A 19,480-nucleotide genomic window follows, 5' to 3' on the forward strand; every position below is an offset into this window, starting at 1 on the left:
TTTTGATTTATGACGTTTTTGAAAGGAGTAAGCGATAGGTATAAAAGAGAATTTTTTAAGGTGGGGACTTACCAGACCATTTCGTCATAATGTCGCTCGTGGCGAGCATCCGATTTCTGATGAGCACTCAGAATGCACTCAGCGCTCAGAACGTATTACGTTACAATGAAATGACTCCGGTCAGTCTCCACCTTTACATATTTTCTACAGTTACATATTTAAAAAAAAAAACATGTAGGGACCAACAAGAAAATATGACCAGATGAGGTTAGGATAGGTTTAGGTTAGGTTAGGTAGTCTATCACACTTTGGCTCCAAATATACAAGGTGAAATATAGTGCTCTTACATATGTATAAGAGAGAATACATTACATATTTTCTAGTGTTACATATTTAAAAAAAATCAAATGGGGTTGAAAAAAAAAAGAATATATGACCAGATGAGGTTGGGTTAGATTAGGTTATGTACTTTACCATTCTTTGACTCCATATACATAAGGTGAAATGTGTCGCTCAGTTTCAAAATCCGCCAAATCCAGTTTTATAAGATTTTAAAGTAAATACCACATCGAAATGCAAATTGTAGGTTTTATTGTTTAAAATATTAATATATTTGGAAACCCTGCTAGATTCCACGTAAAAAATACTTAAAAACAGCGTTGTCGTTCAAATTCCGCTATATCCATGGAACTTCCCTTCTGACCCATATCGGCCAATCAGAGAGCAGGGATAGTTCAAAAATCAAGATGGCGTCATTGTCGGTTTGTGTCTCGTAGAAGTGTTTTGTGCTTGTGTTATTTGTGGATTTTTAGTATAAATAATGACTGATTTGGCAAAAAACGTGGTGCAAGTTCCTCCTAAGGAAGCTAGAAAACGTGTTATCAATAAAAACAACTGAAAAAGGGAATTGAAACGTCAGAATCGGTGAGTCAAAAACTGCCTGTTATTTACATACAGCATGTTCTTCCATGTGAATAATTATCAACTTGGCGTTTTCTTGATAAAAACTTTTATGAGGATATTTTTAAACTAAACTAAATAATCTCGTTAACTGAAGCAAAACATTTTTTTTTCAGATAATTATCTAAACATTTACTCAGCTTGCCAAAGTGTAAACACGGAAATAACACATATAAATGTTCAATGCTTTCTATTCAAGAGGTATCAAGAATGCATCGTAATTTTTATATCTCTGTCAAAAAAATTTATCAAGATAATTATATATTACAGCATTGCCGTATGAAACAGTGTACAAGAGAAAGGCCAACATCCGGAACCAGAGGCCCTAAAGATATGAGTGTCAATTATTACATTTTATCATTAATCCACGAAAGCAAGTAAGAGATTTTTACTGAAACGTGGAAGACGAAATGTGAGCGTGCAAGGAGAAGAAAATGATAAGCATGACTTTTGTCGACCAAAAATAGTTGTCAATTAGATCCTTCAATATTAAGAAGAGGAAATAAAATTGCACCTCTCAAAATCAAAGATGTAATTTCATTGCTGACAAAGCACTATGGCGAAGATTGGCGCAATCAACCATATTTGCAATTCTATAAAAACGTCGAACAAACAAACGAAAATTTCGCCCAACGAGAAAATATAGAATGCGTCCCGTTAGTGGAAACTGAAAATTTTATAAAAGCTTGTATACTAATGTAAAACTTGTTTTTGTATGTGTTACTACAAAATATTTTTATTTGTATGTAAATATTGTATACCTTACCTTTATTTCTATATATTTATATTATAATGTACCTTTATTTTGCTAATTAAATATATAATACCTACTAAATTTTTCTTGTTATTTTGATGACACAAATAATTTTGAAGCAACCTGTATAGCTGAATTTACAATGATGGCCAAGGTTTAAGTTACTTGCAAAATCCGCTACATCCTTCAATGTTAATATCAAAACCCGCCAGATCCTAAAGTGAATATCAAAATCCGTCAGATCCATATTTTTTTTACCATAAAACATCGTTTTCTTAAAAAATACTGACGAATTTTCTAAAAAAACTGGATAATTCTCAATTTCATAATATTTCATTAAAAGGTGGACAAATTTTTTAAACTTAAATGTCACCCAGAGAATTTTGCATTGTTTGTAAAATTGACTTACATGGATTTGGCGGATTTTGAAACTAAGCGACACAAATATACATGCTCTTACATATGTACAAGAGAGTAGGCATTACATACTTTCTAGTGTTACATATTTCTTCTACTAACCCTTATCCGCACCCAATGGTGCATAGGGCACTGCATCGTAGCGACGTAGTGTTATCTTGATCGTTAATTGCACGAAGGCAAGGCGATCAGCCCTGCGCTTCTTGTACCAGTCCAGGGTGATATTAAATAAATATGAGAGTGAAAATCGGCCATATTTATTTTGACCCCCCTGAGAATCGAACCCGGGATCTCCAGCACGGTAGCCAAACGCGCTGACCACTGCGCTACGGAGGTGGACAAATACATATCATACATATTTAAAAAACAAAAACCTTTTATATAGGGAAAGAAAATATGACCAGATGAGGTTGGGTTAGGTTAGGTTAGGTTAGGTTAGGTACTTTACCATACTTCGGCTCCATATACACAAGGTCAAATATACATGCTCTTACATACTGAAGTACAATAGAGAAGGCATTACATATTTAAAAAACAAAAAACATTTCATATTGGGAAAGAAAATATGACCAGATGAAATTGGGTTAGGTTAGGTTAGGTTAGGTTAGGTTGGCGGGTCGGGCGGGTCAGGTTAGGATGCGTCGCGGGATGTGCAGTCCCTCCACGTGCTGATCCAGGGGGGGCCGGTGGAGCAGCGGGCCGGGCGCATCGCTCTCCTGGTACGTGTGGCTGCTCACGAAGGAGAACGCCTCTTCCCCGTCGGACTGCGTCAGCACCAGCACCACCTGCCTGCAACCACACAACCACAACTACTGTCCCACCCGCTGAATCTAGCCAACACTCCAGTCATACACATCACCTTTTAGTCCCAAAAGTGCCTCGCCTTGGCGGCTTCAAACAACTTTCTTTATAATTTAAATGTAACTTTCCACCTTAACCTTCCAGCAGGCGCGTTGAGAAATTTCCGAGCGCGTGTCATAAATTTTATGTCTTAAAGTTTTCTGTATGTAAATTGGGTTTTCTTTATATATGATAAACGTACTTAAAAAAATATAAATATATATTTATATAAATATATATATATATATATATATATATATATATATATATATATATATATATATATATATATATATATATGCATACGTGTTAAGAAAACACACATTGCTGTAGCGTACACTTAATTCTTATTTAGACTTTGTTAAAGTTCTCCCATTTAACAAAGTCAACTGAATACACTAACATATGGCTCACTTCTTTCAACGTTATATATCAAAAAACTTGATTTTTCAGGAGATCGTTTTTTATAGTTTAAGAATAAAATAAAATATATTTAAAATAAATATCAAGCCACTTATTATTGAACCTTTTACTGTGCAACAAATCTTTTTAGGTAAGCCCTGAAGGTTTTTTCTCCATTTGAAAAATATTTAGTTTATTAAAAAAAATAATTAAACAATACCTTTTCTTCAAAATGCAAAAACAACACTTTCTACCCTGTGGCGGGTAAATATTAAGTTAAAAATATGCCTCTTTTGCTGGGATATAGTACATTTTCTGGGCATTCCGAAAACATGCACAACTGAAAATTGATGATTTTAATTTATGACGTTCTTGAAAGGAGTGAGCGATATGTCTTTCACCATTGAGTAAATGATTTTTTTCCAATTAAAAATTCTTTCATTGTTTTCTCCTCTCTTCAGTTGGTCTGACATGTTTTCCTGTTAAAACACGTCTAAAAATAAATAAAAAATACATTTAGCTATAAAGGAAACGATTCAAATGAAAAATAAATAAGAAAATTAGTTTATTTCCATATAAAATACTTTTTTGAGTGATTTTTGAAGTGATTTTTTTAATTTACCCTCAAAGGATGTTTCCAAATTTCAATGAAAAACAAAAACTTGATAGCACACTAGGTACAGCTGTAGTTTAGAGAGACACTGACCCTGGAAGAGCTGGGAGCTGGATGCTTGCAATTAAGTGGTAAGGGTGGAGGAAGCGATAAGGAGCATTTGTCATCAATTTTATGACAGCGCCCGCTGGAAGGTTAAAATCACTATAAATATTTTATTATAACTCAAATATAATGTGAAAAAAAAACCTCCGCCTTCGTAGTGTCATGGTCAGCACGCTCGGCTACCGCACTGGAGGTCCCGGGTTCAATTCCCAGGAGGGTCAAATAAATATAAGCGTTTTTTTCGCTCTAATATTTATTCAATATTACCCTGGATGGTACCTGAAGCGGAGGGCTGATCACCTTTTCTTCATGTGTTAATGATCAAGATAACACTGTGTCAATACGATGCAGAGCCCTATACACCATTGGGTGCGGATAAGGGTTAGAAGATAATTATAATGTCTTTTGAAGCTAACTGCTTCTTTTCTGAGACTGACTAATACTAAAATACAATCTACTTTTAGTATTAATCAGTCCTGGAACATTATAATTAAGTTATAATAAAATATTTATGGTGATTTCATATAAATTATATAACTTTCTTTATTCCTATCTTTGACGCAGAGAGACAAAAGCCGATGAGCGAGACTTTAAAGGACAAATAAAGAAAGCGGAGGAATGATATTCATATAGAAAATCATACGAGAGTGATAAGGATGGAGTGTGTCTTATCTAGAATATCCTCATTCTTGTTACACCGATATAAACTACCGTGTAAAAGAATCTTTCGCATCGGCCATATTTTAGGAAGTAATACAAAAATATGACAATGAGAGAAATAGATATTCAAAACTTAAAAGTCAAAGTGTGACAGCTACAGATGTAGGTCGTTGTGTTATTCTTACCCCACATTCCTTATTATTGAACCTCACTGGTATTTTTATAGAAAAGGCAATACCTTACTCATATATCATTAATTGATAAAGTGTTACGGAGTGCAATATGTATACGTCGCTACTCGAGCGAGCCTCACCTGTGCATGGGCGCCACCCAGTCCTCGGTCTGCAGCTCCCCGCGCGTCGATACCATGTTGCGGCTCTTCCGGCAGTCGCACTGAAACCTGATCCACTTGTCCCGGCTCAGGTTCTCCACCATCACCGCGAGCCCTCCCCAGCCCTGAAAGAAGAGAATACAGTATGCGGTGTGGATCAGCCCCGCCTCCCGCGCCGCGTCCCGCTCGGCTCCGGGCGGCTCACCTCGGTCAGGGAGTAGTAGGCCGTCGGGCCCCGGTAGATCTCCGCGCGCTTGCCGCGGGCGAGCGTCAGCTCGATGAGCGCGTCGGCCAAGATGCGCGGCGGCGGAGTGACGCGCTGCAGCAGCAGGCGTTTGGAGGAGTGCACGGCGAGTACGTGCCGCGGGATTGTCGCCGCGTCGGCCTTCTTCGTCCCCGTTCGCCAGTGGTTGAAGCCCAGGCACAACACTACGTACAAGTCCCGTTCCAGGACCTTGTGGCAGCCCACGAAGTCGCTCACCCGGCGCTGGCTGGCGACCGCCAGGGGGCCGGGGCGAGGTGCGGCGCCGGGTCGCGCCCGGAACACCGCGACGCACAGGTCCAGCCGCGAGCGCGGATCTTCGCGCCGCCCCTCCTGGAACAGCGTAAAGTCGGCCTCCGTCGGCCGCAGCACGGTGAGCAGCAGGCAGGACAGGTGGCGCGGCGCGGCCAGCGGCGGCAGCACGCCCGACAGGCGAGCCTCGTGCCACCCGCTGCGCACCTTGCAGATGTCCACCGAGTCGAAGTACGTCAGCGCGTCCTCGAAGGAAATCCAAAAAACGCCCCGGTCGTCCTCGGAGCCGGCCGGCTCGCCCAGCGCGCGGCGCAGGCGCTCGGTCCAGAGCGGGCTAGAGGCGGAGTAGGCCCCGCACCAGGAGGTGTGCCCCCAGGGGTTGCGCAGGCGCAGCAGGCGCAGGCCTCTCTCGGCGCGCACGTCCAGCACGGAGTAGGCGTGGCGCGGCTTCAGGCCGAGGCGCCGGAACTCGTCGTCGTCCACCTTCCGTCTGCCGCTGCCGCACGAGACGCCCATGAGGAAGCGCGACTCCCTCGAGTCCAACAGTTTCTCCCACACGCGGTCGGGGTCCAGCTTCTCCCGCCCCGACTTGCCTCCGCCCTCCAGCGACACGGACTCGCACGGCAAGCCCGTCAGCGTGGCCAGACCTGCGGAGGAACGGGACAATATCGGCACTCCGTTTGCTAACCGACTCCGGGCGCCACCTTACCGAGCGTAACGTACCTTCGATGGGTCTGCCGGCGACCAAGGCCTCGTAAGAGCCGTGCAGCTTGGCTATCGCTTTCTCTATGAGGGGCACCCACAGCTGTTTCCGTTCGGCCTGCGCACCAGTACCGGTAAAGTTAAGATCTGTATCGATACGCTTTTGAATAGTCATACACATACGAAATCATATGTGTCTACATCATAGTTTCGCATACCTTTTTGCACCTTAAATCGCTTAATAATAAATTATTTTTTCCGTAGACCTTCTTCACTATCGCATATTACGATATTTAATTTTCTCTCACTCACCCACACAGTGCTCTTCATCTTGATGAATCTAACGAGTCAAAGTTTTGGGAACAGCTGTTATTGACCTTGTAAAACCTCGCATATGAAAGTAGCTAGGAAAGTATTTACAAGTATGACAATCTATGGTGGTGTAGTGAGACGTTAACAGGACGCCTAAATGCCCAAATTAGATCCAGTCACGCGGACCTCTATTTACATCCCGATCACCATCATTTTATTTTCTCGTTGACACAAGCCCCAGCTTCAAAGTCCATATGGATATTTTGGGAAACTGTCCATGTAGAAATGAGTGGAAAAAAGAGAAATTTACATTCCACCATGTTACTTTAGTCGAGGATTTGCGAAACAAACTGGATAATTGGCGCGATTAGTATTTGAATTAACAGTAATTTATTTTATTTTATGTGTTTGGGACGCAGCTCGTACATAAAAAATATAAAAAATAGTTAGATTGACAATGATAATATTATGATATGCTAATATTAGGATATTGTGTTTTATGATATTGAGGGCATAAAACACAATATGCCCCATAAAACCTCTTCCGAGCTTTGAAATATGGATGTCTCTTCGGGCTCCCGTCTACTTGCCCAAACTAGTCGGAACTATGGATGTCTCTTCGGTCTCCCGCCTACTTGCGCAAACTAGTCGGAACGGGTAAAGTATGGGTCCACCTTAGAGTAGAGCAGGCGGCCGTGGGGGTCGCATGGCAGCAGGTCGTCCACGAGCACCGTGCTCCAGCGCCCGTCCTTGCAGAGGCGCAGCTGGTAGGCGCCCTCCGCGCAGTCCCCCTGCAGCAGCACGCCGCGCAGCAGCGCCCGGCGCTCCGCCAGTACGCCCAGGGCGCTCACCAGCCAGCAGTTCCCCAGCGACCCTGCACCCGCAACCGCAACTTATTACAACTCCACTCCAAAAGTGAGAATATTTGTGCATTTCCATATTTTATTCATTGTTTCGGCATTCACTTGTAGTAAGACATGATGAAATTGTAAAAGAAAAACACTGTTTTTTTACCATTTGAGTTTATTTTATTATACTAGTTTTGGAACTAGTATAATAAAATGAACTAGTTTTGGAACAGCTTCAGGTTATAAATTAGTCTCTTTTTATTATTCTATTTTATTTTATTAAGATTATTAGGATTTGACGTATGGGATCCAAAGCAGAACGGACACCATTGGCATTAAAAACGCGCTTAAAGTGTAACAAATTAAGACTCTAAGAAGCATATCTGGCAAGAGTCTACGAGACAGAATAAGGAATAACAGGATAAGGGAAATATGCGAGATTGAATATGTCGTTAGGTGGGGAAGGTAACGAAGGAGACAATGGTATGCGCATGTGAGGAGAATGGAACCATCCAGACTCCACTACATTGCACTGTACGGCCAACTCCAAGGCAGACTACTCCCGGGCAGATCAACAAGGAGATGGATCGACAGCTGGGAATCGACATCGCAGGAGGCTAATCCTTCTTCCAAACAGACAACAAGGCCTAAACTAAGAAGAAGAAGCGAAGAAGAAAAAGACGAAGAAGAAGGATTTGTCTGTTCCGAATGTGCCAGGGAGATTGGAGTAGTTTCAAGAGTAGATGGATCGGGTGGTAGTGTGACCGCTCACCCTGCTTTATGTCACCGGGCTCGGGGTGCCGGAACACAGTCCAGGGCAGGTGGGCCTCCTGCGGGTCTGAGAGCACGTCGGCGGGGCGCAGCCACCGCACGGTGGCGGCGGGGCCCCGCGGGGGGGCGCGCCGCAGCGAACAATCTCTCGCGGGGAACGTCTCGTCCACAAACTGGCCCTTACGCTAGAAACAATCCAAAAAATCACTCATTGAGCGATTGTTCACTACACGGAATTTTACGATCCGTCAGTCCGGTTTTTAAAAATAAAAGGGACTGCGACAGTTTAGCGTGATCGAACTTACGCGCACCGATCCGAAGAAAGACGGCTAAAAGCACTAGCCGCAATTATCTGTTTTAACTGGACTGCCAGACGGTAGAATTCCTGTAGTGCACAAGCGCCCAAACATTCCGGACCCAGAATAAAAATTAGGCAATCTACCATAATGTTGATCCTGTAATAGTTCTAGTTCCCGTATAGCTGCCATGAGCTTATACGGGAACGCGTATGTAACCCTGTACATTTTTATGTTTCACATTACTTCAAAAAGGGTCACGACCCTCAGTAATGAGGAATAAGACAGAGAAGATATTTTACATATGTTTCTTGTATTTTTTCTATATGAATTACGTATATATGTGTGCATGTGTGCATGTGTATGTGTGTATGTATGTATATGCATGTGTATGTATGTATATTTATAAATATATTCTTATTTTAATCTTGTTACAGAGAAAAAATCCTTTAACCACTCTCATAAATTCCTCTTCTCTCCTTTTCCTTAATGCACATTCCTTTTTTTATATCTTAATTGTTTTTAATAATTATAACATAAATGTGGAATCGTTTAATTGGCTTTAGTATTACTAATGTAACTATTTTATTATATATATTTTTAATGTAAAGCTGTACAATTCCCGAACAAATAAAATAAAATATATCACTGGGGGCAATCTGTTTAGTATGAAATGAACACACTACGGACGGGAAAGGTATTACTACCCGTTTCATCGATTGATTTTTACCTTCTGCGCCAGCCTCATTCAAGCTTAAGTCAGAAATAAGGAATCATTTAATGTTTTTAAATGAATATTATGTACAAATCTTTTTGTTAAGGTCTGGAATATATATACACAATTTGCGAATCCCATTGCCAGTGCTCCGCAGGTGTAAAAAATACTCGTCCTCAGTAAGTTAAGAAACTAAATGTTTATGAAACAACAACAGAAAACGGAAGTTGCGTATGTAATGAATAACATACAGCCACAGATATGTCCCACGAGTGTCGCGCTGGCGGCTCGAGGTGAGGTAGGGAGAACTCACTTGCTTGCACTTGTTGAGTATTTCCTGCCACTGCGCCCACGCCAAACTCTCTTCCTCCTGCCGCAGCGTCTCCGTGGGACAGCTCTCCTGGACGCCCTTCTCCCCAAACACTGCACAGACCATCATACACCATTTCGAATATGTCCAAATCCCTAAGTGTTATCCAAATTCTTCTTCTAACCTTGTCCGCCTTCGTTGTGTAATGGTCAGGTCGCTCGGCTACCATTCTGGAGGTCCCGGGTTCGATTCCCAGGGGGGGTCAAATGAACATAAGTGATTTTTTCACTCTAACATTTATTCAATATTACCCTGGACTGGTACCATAAGTGTGGGGCTGATCACCTTTCCTTCGTGTGTTAACGATCAAGATAACACTGTGTTTGTATAATGCAGTGCCCTATGCACCATTGGGGTGCGGATAAGGGTTTGAATGAAAAACCTTTATACGCACCCAATGGTGTATCGGGCACTGCATTATATTAACGCAGTATTATATCGATCATTACTTACATAAAGGTAAGGTGATCCCTCCTGCGCTTCAGGCACCAGTCCAGAGTAATATTAATTAAATGTTAGTGTGTAAGATCACAAATATTTATTATCACCCCCCTGGGAAACGAACCCGGGACCTCCAGCACAGTAGCTGAACATGCTAATCATAAAACCACGGAGGCGGACAACTCAAATTACATTACTTTAATTGATAATCTAATTTTCTAAACCGTTTCGCTGCCACGAGCGCATTAACACTCGTGCTGCTGCCTTAATTTGATCGGTCCACCGTGTGAGAATCTTCCTCTTTTTCTCTTCCCCTCCAGGCTTCCAATCATAACCAGTCATTCCAGGCTATCCTAATTGCACGCGCAACGTATTCAAGGAGCTGAAGAATCTGCAGTGTACAGACATTGGCCATTTAGCCATCGTAGTGTAACTCCTGAGGAATGGACTCGTTGGTGCGTCTAGCTGTCCATGGAATTCGGAGCATGCGCCTCCAACACCACATTTCGAAAATTGACTCAAACATTTCGAGTCAGTCTTCCTCCCTTCTGCTGGTTTTATGGTCCATGTTTCAGCAGCATAGAGAAAAATGGAGCGCACCAAATTCCTGACAAGCTTTATCACGGTGTAGTAACTCACACCCCGGTAACTGGTCTAAATATAAGTATAATAAATTTTCAAGTATGCGAAAAAATTAGGCAAAGAATCTGGCATGCGCTGATTTTGATATTTATTTATTTTTAAAGGAATAACCCGAAAAGCGTCAATTTTAGATGCTTGTCTGCAGGTAGGGTAGTAAGGATAGGGAAGGTAAATGTGAGAAATACATTACAAACGCCCAGACCAATCGAAAAGGGTTGAAGAAGGTGGTAAGTGGGTAATTTGAGCTGTAGCTGTATGGAGCTCTGCACTTACCCCCGTCGACCACCTGGATGAGGTCCTGCGCGGGGGCGCGCGGGGCGCGGCACACGGCGCACTCCGTCGCGCGCGCCCCGTTGCTGAAGGTGCACACGCAGCACTCCCACAATCCTGTAGACACTAACACTTACTTCATTCAAGATTTTTTAAAAGGAATAACCCGGAAACTCTTCACTTTTTAGAGGCTTGTCTGCAGGTATGATAGTAAAATTAATTCAATCAATTGATTAAACCATATCCGCTCCCTAGGTGGAGCATATGGGGTCCACTCTGTCTCCTGGCTTTTCTGTCGGCTGCCAGCTCCCTCGCATCCTCCCAAGTCAGGTCCGCGTCCCGAAGCTCTGACGAGAACTGCCGACGAATTGTCAGCAGTGGTCGTCCTGGGCGGCGCAAACCTGATGCCTTGTAAAAGAGGCAAGCTTGCTTAAGAGTACATGGCCAAGCCAACTGAAATAGTAAAATTAGGAAAAGTAAATGTAAAACTTACTTTCCCTAATTTTACCCTCGTTGGTACAGCCCATCACTGATAAAAATAATTAAAGAGAAATCTAAATATCACAAAAAATGGAAAAATTACAATAATGCTCGTGATTACGAAACCTTTGCCTTTCTCCGAACTAGACAAAAAAAAGTCCAAAAGGAATGTTTCCAGAAATTTATTCTTGATTGTGAACAAGCTATCTTAAATGACCCTAAGTCTTTTTGGTCCTACGTGAAAAGTAAACGCAACTCCAACGATATCCCATTAAACATGCAATACCAAAATCAAGTATCTATTAATGCCCAGGAAGTCGTTGACAATTTTTCTAAATACTTCAACTCTGTCTATACTGAAAGTGATTCAACTGAAGTATATGAAATGCATATACCTTTACAACAAACATGTAATTCTTTTAAATCTTCTTTAACTATTTCAAGTACTGACGTGTTTGAAACATTAAAAACATTAGATGTCAACAAAGGCGCTGGTCACGACAAATTACCTCCATTATTTGTGGTTAAATGCGCCAAACAACTGGCTACTCCTCTCTCAATATTATTCAATCGATCTTTGAAAGAACGCATTTTTCCTGACAATTGGAAAAAGGCACTTATTATTCCTGTGCATAAAGGTGGAAGTAAGCATAAAGTGGAAAACTATAGACCCATCTCGATATTACCGGTCTTCGGTAAAATATTTTAACTACTTATTTATAAGCACTTGTTACACGATGTTGTTTTTCACATCCCGTATGAACAACATGGCTTTATGCGAAATCGTTCAGTACTCTCAAATTTAGCACTTTTCACAACTGACGTAACTGAGTATATGGCCATGGGATCACATTGACTATTCCAAGGCATTCGATCGTGTCAATCACTCGATACTTGTAAATAAATTAGCATCAATTGGAATTCATAGTGATCTTCTCGAGTGGCTCATGTCCTATGTCCATAAGAGAAGTCAGGCAGTAGTTATTGGCGGACATTCCTCTAACTTCTCCCTACTTCCATCGGGTGTTCCTCAAGGCAGTCACCTGGGGCCTCTTTTATTCAATATTTACCATTGGGAAATGCTTTCTTGATTCAAAATTTATTATGTACGCTGATGATATGAAGGTGTATTCAAACATAAGAAGTCCTCACGATTGTCTAAAAATGCAAGAAGACCTCTCGAGACTGTCTGAGTACTGTAAAATCAATATGTTATCTCTAAATTCTGATAAATGTATGAAAATAGCATTTAATAGAAAGGTCAACACTATTGATTACACATATAATCTCGATAACAGTAACATCAAGTCTGTACAAACGGTTCGCGATCTAGGCATCCTTCTTGATAGTAAACTTAATTATACTACACACATGAAAGCATCACTGATAAATCACATAAAACACTTGGATTCTTACTTCGAACCTGTAAGCCTTTTCTAAATATTGACTCTTTGAAACTATGTATTTTATTTTTCCTACGTGCGTAGTATTCTTGAATTTTCACCTCCTATTTGGTCACCCTATTATCAAGTACACTCGGATAAAATTGAAAGAATCCAAAAACTTTTCGTAAAAAATTTTAATCGTAGATCTCACCTAAATTTTCAGGATTACCGTGAAGCATGCGCTTTTTATAACTTGCAAACTCTTTCTGATAGACGAACCGTGGCCGACTTGATGTTGCTCACCAAGATCCTTTCCAACAAAATTGATTCCCCTGACCTAGTAGCCCGTATTAATTTTAGGGTACCTCAAAGATGTAAGCGTTCTACTCACCTTCTTCATGTACCAAAGTGCAACACAGTTTTTTCACAAAATACCACCCTTAATAGAATCATAGACTCATACAACAAGACATTTAATGACATTGATATTTTCGGGAAAAGTGTAGCTATAATAAAAAAAGAGGTTAGTCGAAAGTTGTCATACTCTGTTTACTCTCCACCAATAACCTAGTTATGTTACGGGTGGGGGGTGAACGGTGCATGACAATTTTTTTTCTGTATATATATATAACGTATATGTATATGTTTGTATATGTGTATATGTAGGTATATGTGTATATATATATATATATATATATATATATATATATATATATATATATATATATATATATATATATGTGTGTGTGTGTGTATGTATGCGTATGTATATGTATGTATGTGTGTTTATAAATATATTTTTAAACTTCTTACCTAGAAAAAAAAATCCTTTAACCACCCTTATTAATTCCTCTCCTTTCCTTCTCCTTCCTGCTAAATCTATTATTTTATATAATACCATTTTTTTGTTTAATCTCTGAATGTTTTTTAATAGTTTTATAACATAAATGTGGAATTGTTTAATTGGCTTTTTTTAACGTAACTATTTTTTGTTAATGTAATGTAATGTTTATTATTGTTAATTTAACTATCGTTTATTATATCATTTTTTATATGTAAGCTTTACAATTCCCGAATAAAATGCAAAAAAAAATACATCACAAGCACCCAGAGCAATTGAAAATAAATATATTTCTTGATTTAATTTTGCAATTGGCGAGAATGAAACCTGCGACACCACTTTTGCAGTTGAGTGTCTACCGAACTACGCCCCGGCGCCTGTCTCTCTTGTCTGTTGTACAATTCATTATTGAACATCTCGCGTACAATTTTCTTTTACCTTTTGCCCGCACCACATACGGACACGAAAAAATGGGCCTTTGTGGATTTGCCCGTATCTTGTACGGTCACCCCGGCAAAAGAATAGTTCAAACGGATTTTACCGTTGCAAAGGCGGTAGTAGTGGATTATAGCGGAGTTATGGGTTAGAAATACTAGATGGAAAACCAGCGTGTATCTAGGATCAGTTTTAAAAGTAGTAGTATGACCACAACTGTGAATATGCGTATAAATGTGGGATATTTGACTACAACTGTGAAATTGCGCATTTATATGGTATTGAATGACTACAATTGCGCATATGCGCATTAATATGCGATGAATGACTACAACTGTGAACACGGGCATTAATATGGAATACTTGACTACAATTGGGAACATTCAATTCATGCGTGAGGCAGAAAGATAACATGATTCCAAGGCATGGCCTAGGTGACGTTGTCCAGGACAGAGGGACCTATAACCGGAGGATGAGGAGAGCTGACCCCAGCAGTCTACAAGGACATAAGCTGGGATGAGCCAGGAAGAAGAAGAATTGGGAACATGCATATTAACATCCAACGAATGACTATAATTCTAGCTTAAAATAAAGAATATGAAAATATAACAACCTTTTTTCTTAGACTTTTCCTTTTTTGAAACATCTTTATGCACTCCGTGCGCATTGTCCACTGAAAAGTTTAAAACAAGAATCAAGTATGTATTGCCACATTCAACTGTACCAAAATCTGTTAAAATCACAAACAATACATAAATAAAATCACAAACATTAGAAGTCAGCAAAAATAACTTACAATGTGGATGAGAAAATTCTGCAAAGTGGTCTGGATTCTTTCTAGTACACTTGTCATCGTATTTGCACAAAGGCTTTCCATACTGACCGCCCCCTGTGAAGACACAATGTCGTTTATTACTATACCAGCTTAACGAAATAACATTTTAATGCTCATTTTAATAAGTATTCAAAATCATTTCCGGGCAATGAAGTGTGTTGGTTCTAATAGCTGATTAACAGAGATACGTGATTATCGCATTTTGCGATAAATGCGAAATAAAAGCGATAAACGTGATATATGCGAAATTGTTGAAATATGCGAATAGACGTGGAAAAATTAAAATCGCAAAATAATTGTTCCAAATATCGATTCTCAATGTCTATGGTCAATCTGCCCGAACTCTATGCTTAACTTATTGTCTGTGATCTATGACGCTACATTTGAAAGTAATGAAAATACAAAGTTTTGATAAATATGCTCAAGGAAGCTTCCGGTAAAGCTCTATCGAAACTCGAGTCTCATTTATCTATAAACGAGACTAATCTTTTTTATGAATCTTTAAACCAACTGTTCAATCCATCTGTAGCTGGAAGTAAATGCAATTTCCAAAGCGACGAAGTACTATTATTATTTACGAATTTACCTCTATTTTTGATATTAACAACGATCCAATGTTTAGAGGGTTATTCACATTTTTTTTAATAACTTGATAATAATAATAACCATATCCGCTCCCTAGGTGGAGCATATGGAGTCCACAAACTGTCTCCAGGCTTTTCTGTCGGCTGGCAGCCGACAGAAAAGCTCCGCGTCGCGAAGTTCTGACGAGAACTGCCGACGAATTGTCAGCAGTGGTCGTCCTGGGCGGCGCGAACCTGATGCCTTGTAAAAGAGGCAAGCTTGATTAAGGCTCTCAGGAGGCATGCGGAGTACATGGCCAAGCCAACTGAATCGCCTTTTTTTGACGACAGTTGTGACCAAGATTTGCTGCGTCCTACGCCTCATCTCTTCATTCCTCACAAAGTCAAACCACCGCACGCCTAAGATTCTCCGCAAACACCTGTTCTCAAAGCTTAGTACACGGCTGCTCTGGGCCCTTGTAAGGTGCCATGTTTCACAGCCGTATAAGAGAACAGGAGCAATGCAGGTATTGTATAGGCGGCATTTGGTTTTCACCGAGTATAAATCCGATCTCCAGACAGCCTTCATACTGTTAAATGCGGACCCAGCGAGTCCTAATCGCACTAAAATAACTTAGTATCTAGTATTAAAAGTGGAGTAAAAACAGACACACTTCAACTCTTACTTGCCACAAAAATAAAACATGTGGAATTTGGTAATGCGGCCATACAATCAATTTGGTGTCCTGCAAACAGTGTAGATGCAGAACGCTACTTTAGCACTTATAATTTAGTTGTCACTGATCGTCGCACTAGACTTAAGGAATCATCCATTGAGACATGTTCTATGCTATATTTTAATAAATTTTAAAATGTCTTTTTATTTATAAAGAAATTCTCATCTATTTACTTATTTTTTAATGTTTTCTTCTACTGAATTGCATATTTTATATTACATTATGTTTAAAATGCTATTTTTTTTTTAAATAGATGCTAAAAATACGTATCTCTACTGATTAATGTAACTTTACGTATGATTTTCTATCAAAATGTAAGGTGGTGACATGTTTAATCGTTGAAATTATATTTCAAGCCGAATTATTATTTTGATTTGAGTGTTATCATTTATTTATTTCTCTATATTTCCCCTTTTCCTATTACTAGCCGATATTATATTTTAAAATGTTCTTCTTCTTTTTGGTGTAGGCCTTGTGGCCTGTTTTTAGAGGGATAGCCTCCTACGATGTCGATTCCCAGCTATCGATCCATCTCTTTGGTGGTCTGCCCGGGAGTCGTCTACATTGGGGTTGGCCGTACAGTGCGATGTGGGGGAGTCTGGATGGTTCCATTCTCCTCGCATGCGCATACCATTGTCTCCTTCGTTGCCTTCCCCACCTAACGATATCTTCAATCTCGCGTATTTCCCTGATCCTGGCGTTTCTTATTCTATCTCGAAGACTCTTGCCTGATATGCTTCTTAGAGTCTTCATTTCTGACACTCTAAGCGCGATTTTTGTGGCAGCGGTGTCCGCTGTACTTTGGATTCCATACGTCATGATGGGCCGGACACAAGTTTTGTAAATCTTGATTTTGCTGCCGATCTTCATCTCAAAAAATGTTTATTTTCGCAATACATCGAACTATGACAGATAACAGCCGACTACGGAATAATAGGTTGTGGATGCGTTTGAAAAAATTGCATTTGGTTGAGAATTAGCTGTCAAACGGAGTTTAAAATACAAGCAAATAATTCCATCTGTTTATAGTATGAAAAAATACCACAGAGTTTTCATAATAGCCACTATATATTAATATATCCGCCTCCGTAGTGTAATTGTCAGCACGTTCGGCTACCGCACTGGAGGTTCCGAGTTCAATTCCCAGGGGGAGGTCAAATAAATGTAAGTGATGTTTTCATACTAATATTTATTCAATATTACCCTGGACTGGTACCTGAAGCGGATGGCTGATCACCTTTCCTTCGTGTGTTAACCATTAAGATAACACTCCTTCTATATGATGCAGTACCCTATGCACCGTTGGGTTCGGATAAGGATCAGAAGAAGGAGATATTTAAATATGTCCCGTTCCGTAGTGTAATGGTCAGCAGGCTCGGCTACTGAATGTCCTGGTTTAGATTCCCATGGGCGGTCAAATAAATATAAGTGATTTTTCCTCTCTAATATTAATTCAGTAGACTGACACCGGAAGTGGAGGGCTGATCACCTTTCCTTCACGTGTTAACGATCAAGATAACACTGTATTTATATGATGCAGTGCCCTATGCAGGGGTTAAATGAGGGTTAAACAAAAAAGATATTTAAATATGAGTCACAAGGGAATGACCCGGAGAAAAATGGATAATAGGGTATTATCACCCGGGAGGAATATCTAATTTAACATACTTAGCCTATAAAGGAGTGTGTAAGTCTCGTTTTGTATTTAAAACAGTTGATACATATAATCAATATTTTCATTCAACATTTTCTTTTGTAAAATTCGCCTTCGTAAGTTGGTAACAATTGATGTCACGGAAACGAATCCACACTACTGCTATTACAGCTCTATAAAGCGGATACATAAAGAGATACGCCCCATAACACACCCGATGACGTAAAATTTTATGACGTACAACCGTGTCCGTTTTTCGTTTTATTAAAATACCTAAAGTTTAAACCTTCACATCTCCCTTACTTCCCTACAGATTTCAATAAGAATGTTACCGATAGTCTTGTGATTTTTCATATTAATTTATAAGCCAATAATTACACATCGTGAGAATGATCTATTACAAGTACATAAGAATATAAAATATTAATACAAAAACAGATCCCACAAAGGTATGGCCTGTGTGTGGGAATACATTTTATTTTAGGTTATAATAAAAGGCGCTGGAAAGAATACAATAGATATCAGAAATAAAATTAGATCAAAAGTGCTAATATAAACTACAAATATTTGATTTTAACAGAAAACAAAACAATCAAAAAGATAGGAATGAAAAAAAAAATAGCAAATATGTACTGAATATGAGTTATGCGTTTAAAAGAAGAAGGTACATAGATCTGTTTTTTTTTAAATAAATAATTTAAGCAAAATTTTAAAACGAAACCAACTAAGGTAATTAATGTCTAACACATAGTCTTTGTGGAATGAATCAAACAGTTTTGGAGCTATGAAAAATGAGTGTCTTTGCGCGAGTCTGGATTTGCAAAAAGGGATTTCACCAAAATGTATTTGTTATTTCTATTTTGATTAATTTAAAAGGAACACGAAGGAAATTAAGTTCACCTCTAACTGTGTCGTCGCCTTGTTTCCTAACAGGCTTGGAACTGGTTCCAGAGCTGTCACTCTCCGTCGATGTATCCCGCTTCTTTATTTTCTCCTTCCTGGCACTCTTATTTTCCCTTTTCGTGTGGTCTCTTCTACATTTAGCGTTGTCTTCATCGGAAGAATCATCCCTACTATTGAATATAAGATTCAGCTGTTCAACAACGGCTTTGTTCTTTTCTAACTCTTTCGGAATATTGTACGACCCGCGACCTTCATAGCCTTTTAAAATAGATTCCACTGAAAATAACAATTCCATATTAAAATAAATCATTATAATAATTGATTCGGCAGTCACTCAAGTGGTAATTTCACTTGGTGCGGCGTCTGATGCGGAATACATCGAACCCGCGTCATAATACATTTTTTTTTAAATGTGGTACTTACCAAGTGAAATTTTAAAAAAAAAATTACCTAAAACATTTTAAGTGTGTCCAAATACTTGTTCACAAATCTGGATTATCTCCAATTAGGAGAAATTAGAAAAAAAATGACATCTCAATATATATGAAGAAGAATATGGAAGTCTGGGTATTTACGGGGCTTACGACCGTCATAGGCTGGTTATAACATTTAACATTCACCGATTCTGCCCATTGACAACCACACTACTCAAATTCTTGGAACTTCTAATTATATTGTTTAGTT

The 19,480-nt window shown here is 39.6% G+C and overlaps 1 protein-coding gene across 1 annotated transcript; it reads right to left on the reverse strand.

Annotated features, from left to right (window-relative positions):
* Positions 1-1,081: 1,081 nt before the first annotated feature.
* Positions 1,082-19,072, reverse strand: LOC148298688 (calpain-D-like; the record flags this gene model as incomplete). Its single annotated transcript, XM_088276712.1, has 11 exons — positions 1,082-2,920; positions 5,065-5,207; positions 5,288-6,243; positions 6,320-6,416; positions 7,285-7,484; positions 8,231-8,414; positions 9,554-9,663; positions 10,967-11,089; positions 14,718-14,777; positions 14,901-14,993; positions 18,794-19,072. Coding segments are annotated over 11 exons (2,408 nt in total), but the record flags the coding sequence as incomplete, so codon positions are not given.
* Between the last annotated feature and the right edge of the window lie 408 nt (positions 19,073-19,480).

The sequence above is a fragment of the Brachycentrus maculatus genome, unplaced genomic scaffold, assembly GCF_059751285.1.
Source record: "Brachycentrus maculatus isolate JH-2025_06_01 unplaced genomic scaffold, ASM5975128v1 h1tg001739l, whole genome shotgun sequence".
NCBI classification, from domain to species: Eukaryota; Metazoa; Arthropoda; class Insecta; order Trichoptera; family Brachycentridae; genus Brachycentrus; species Brachycentrus maculatus.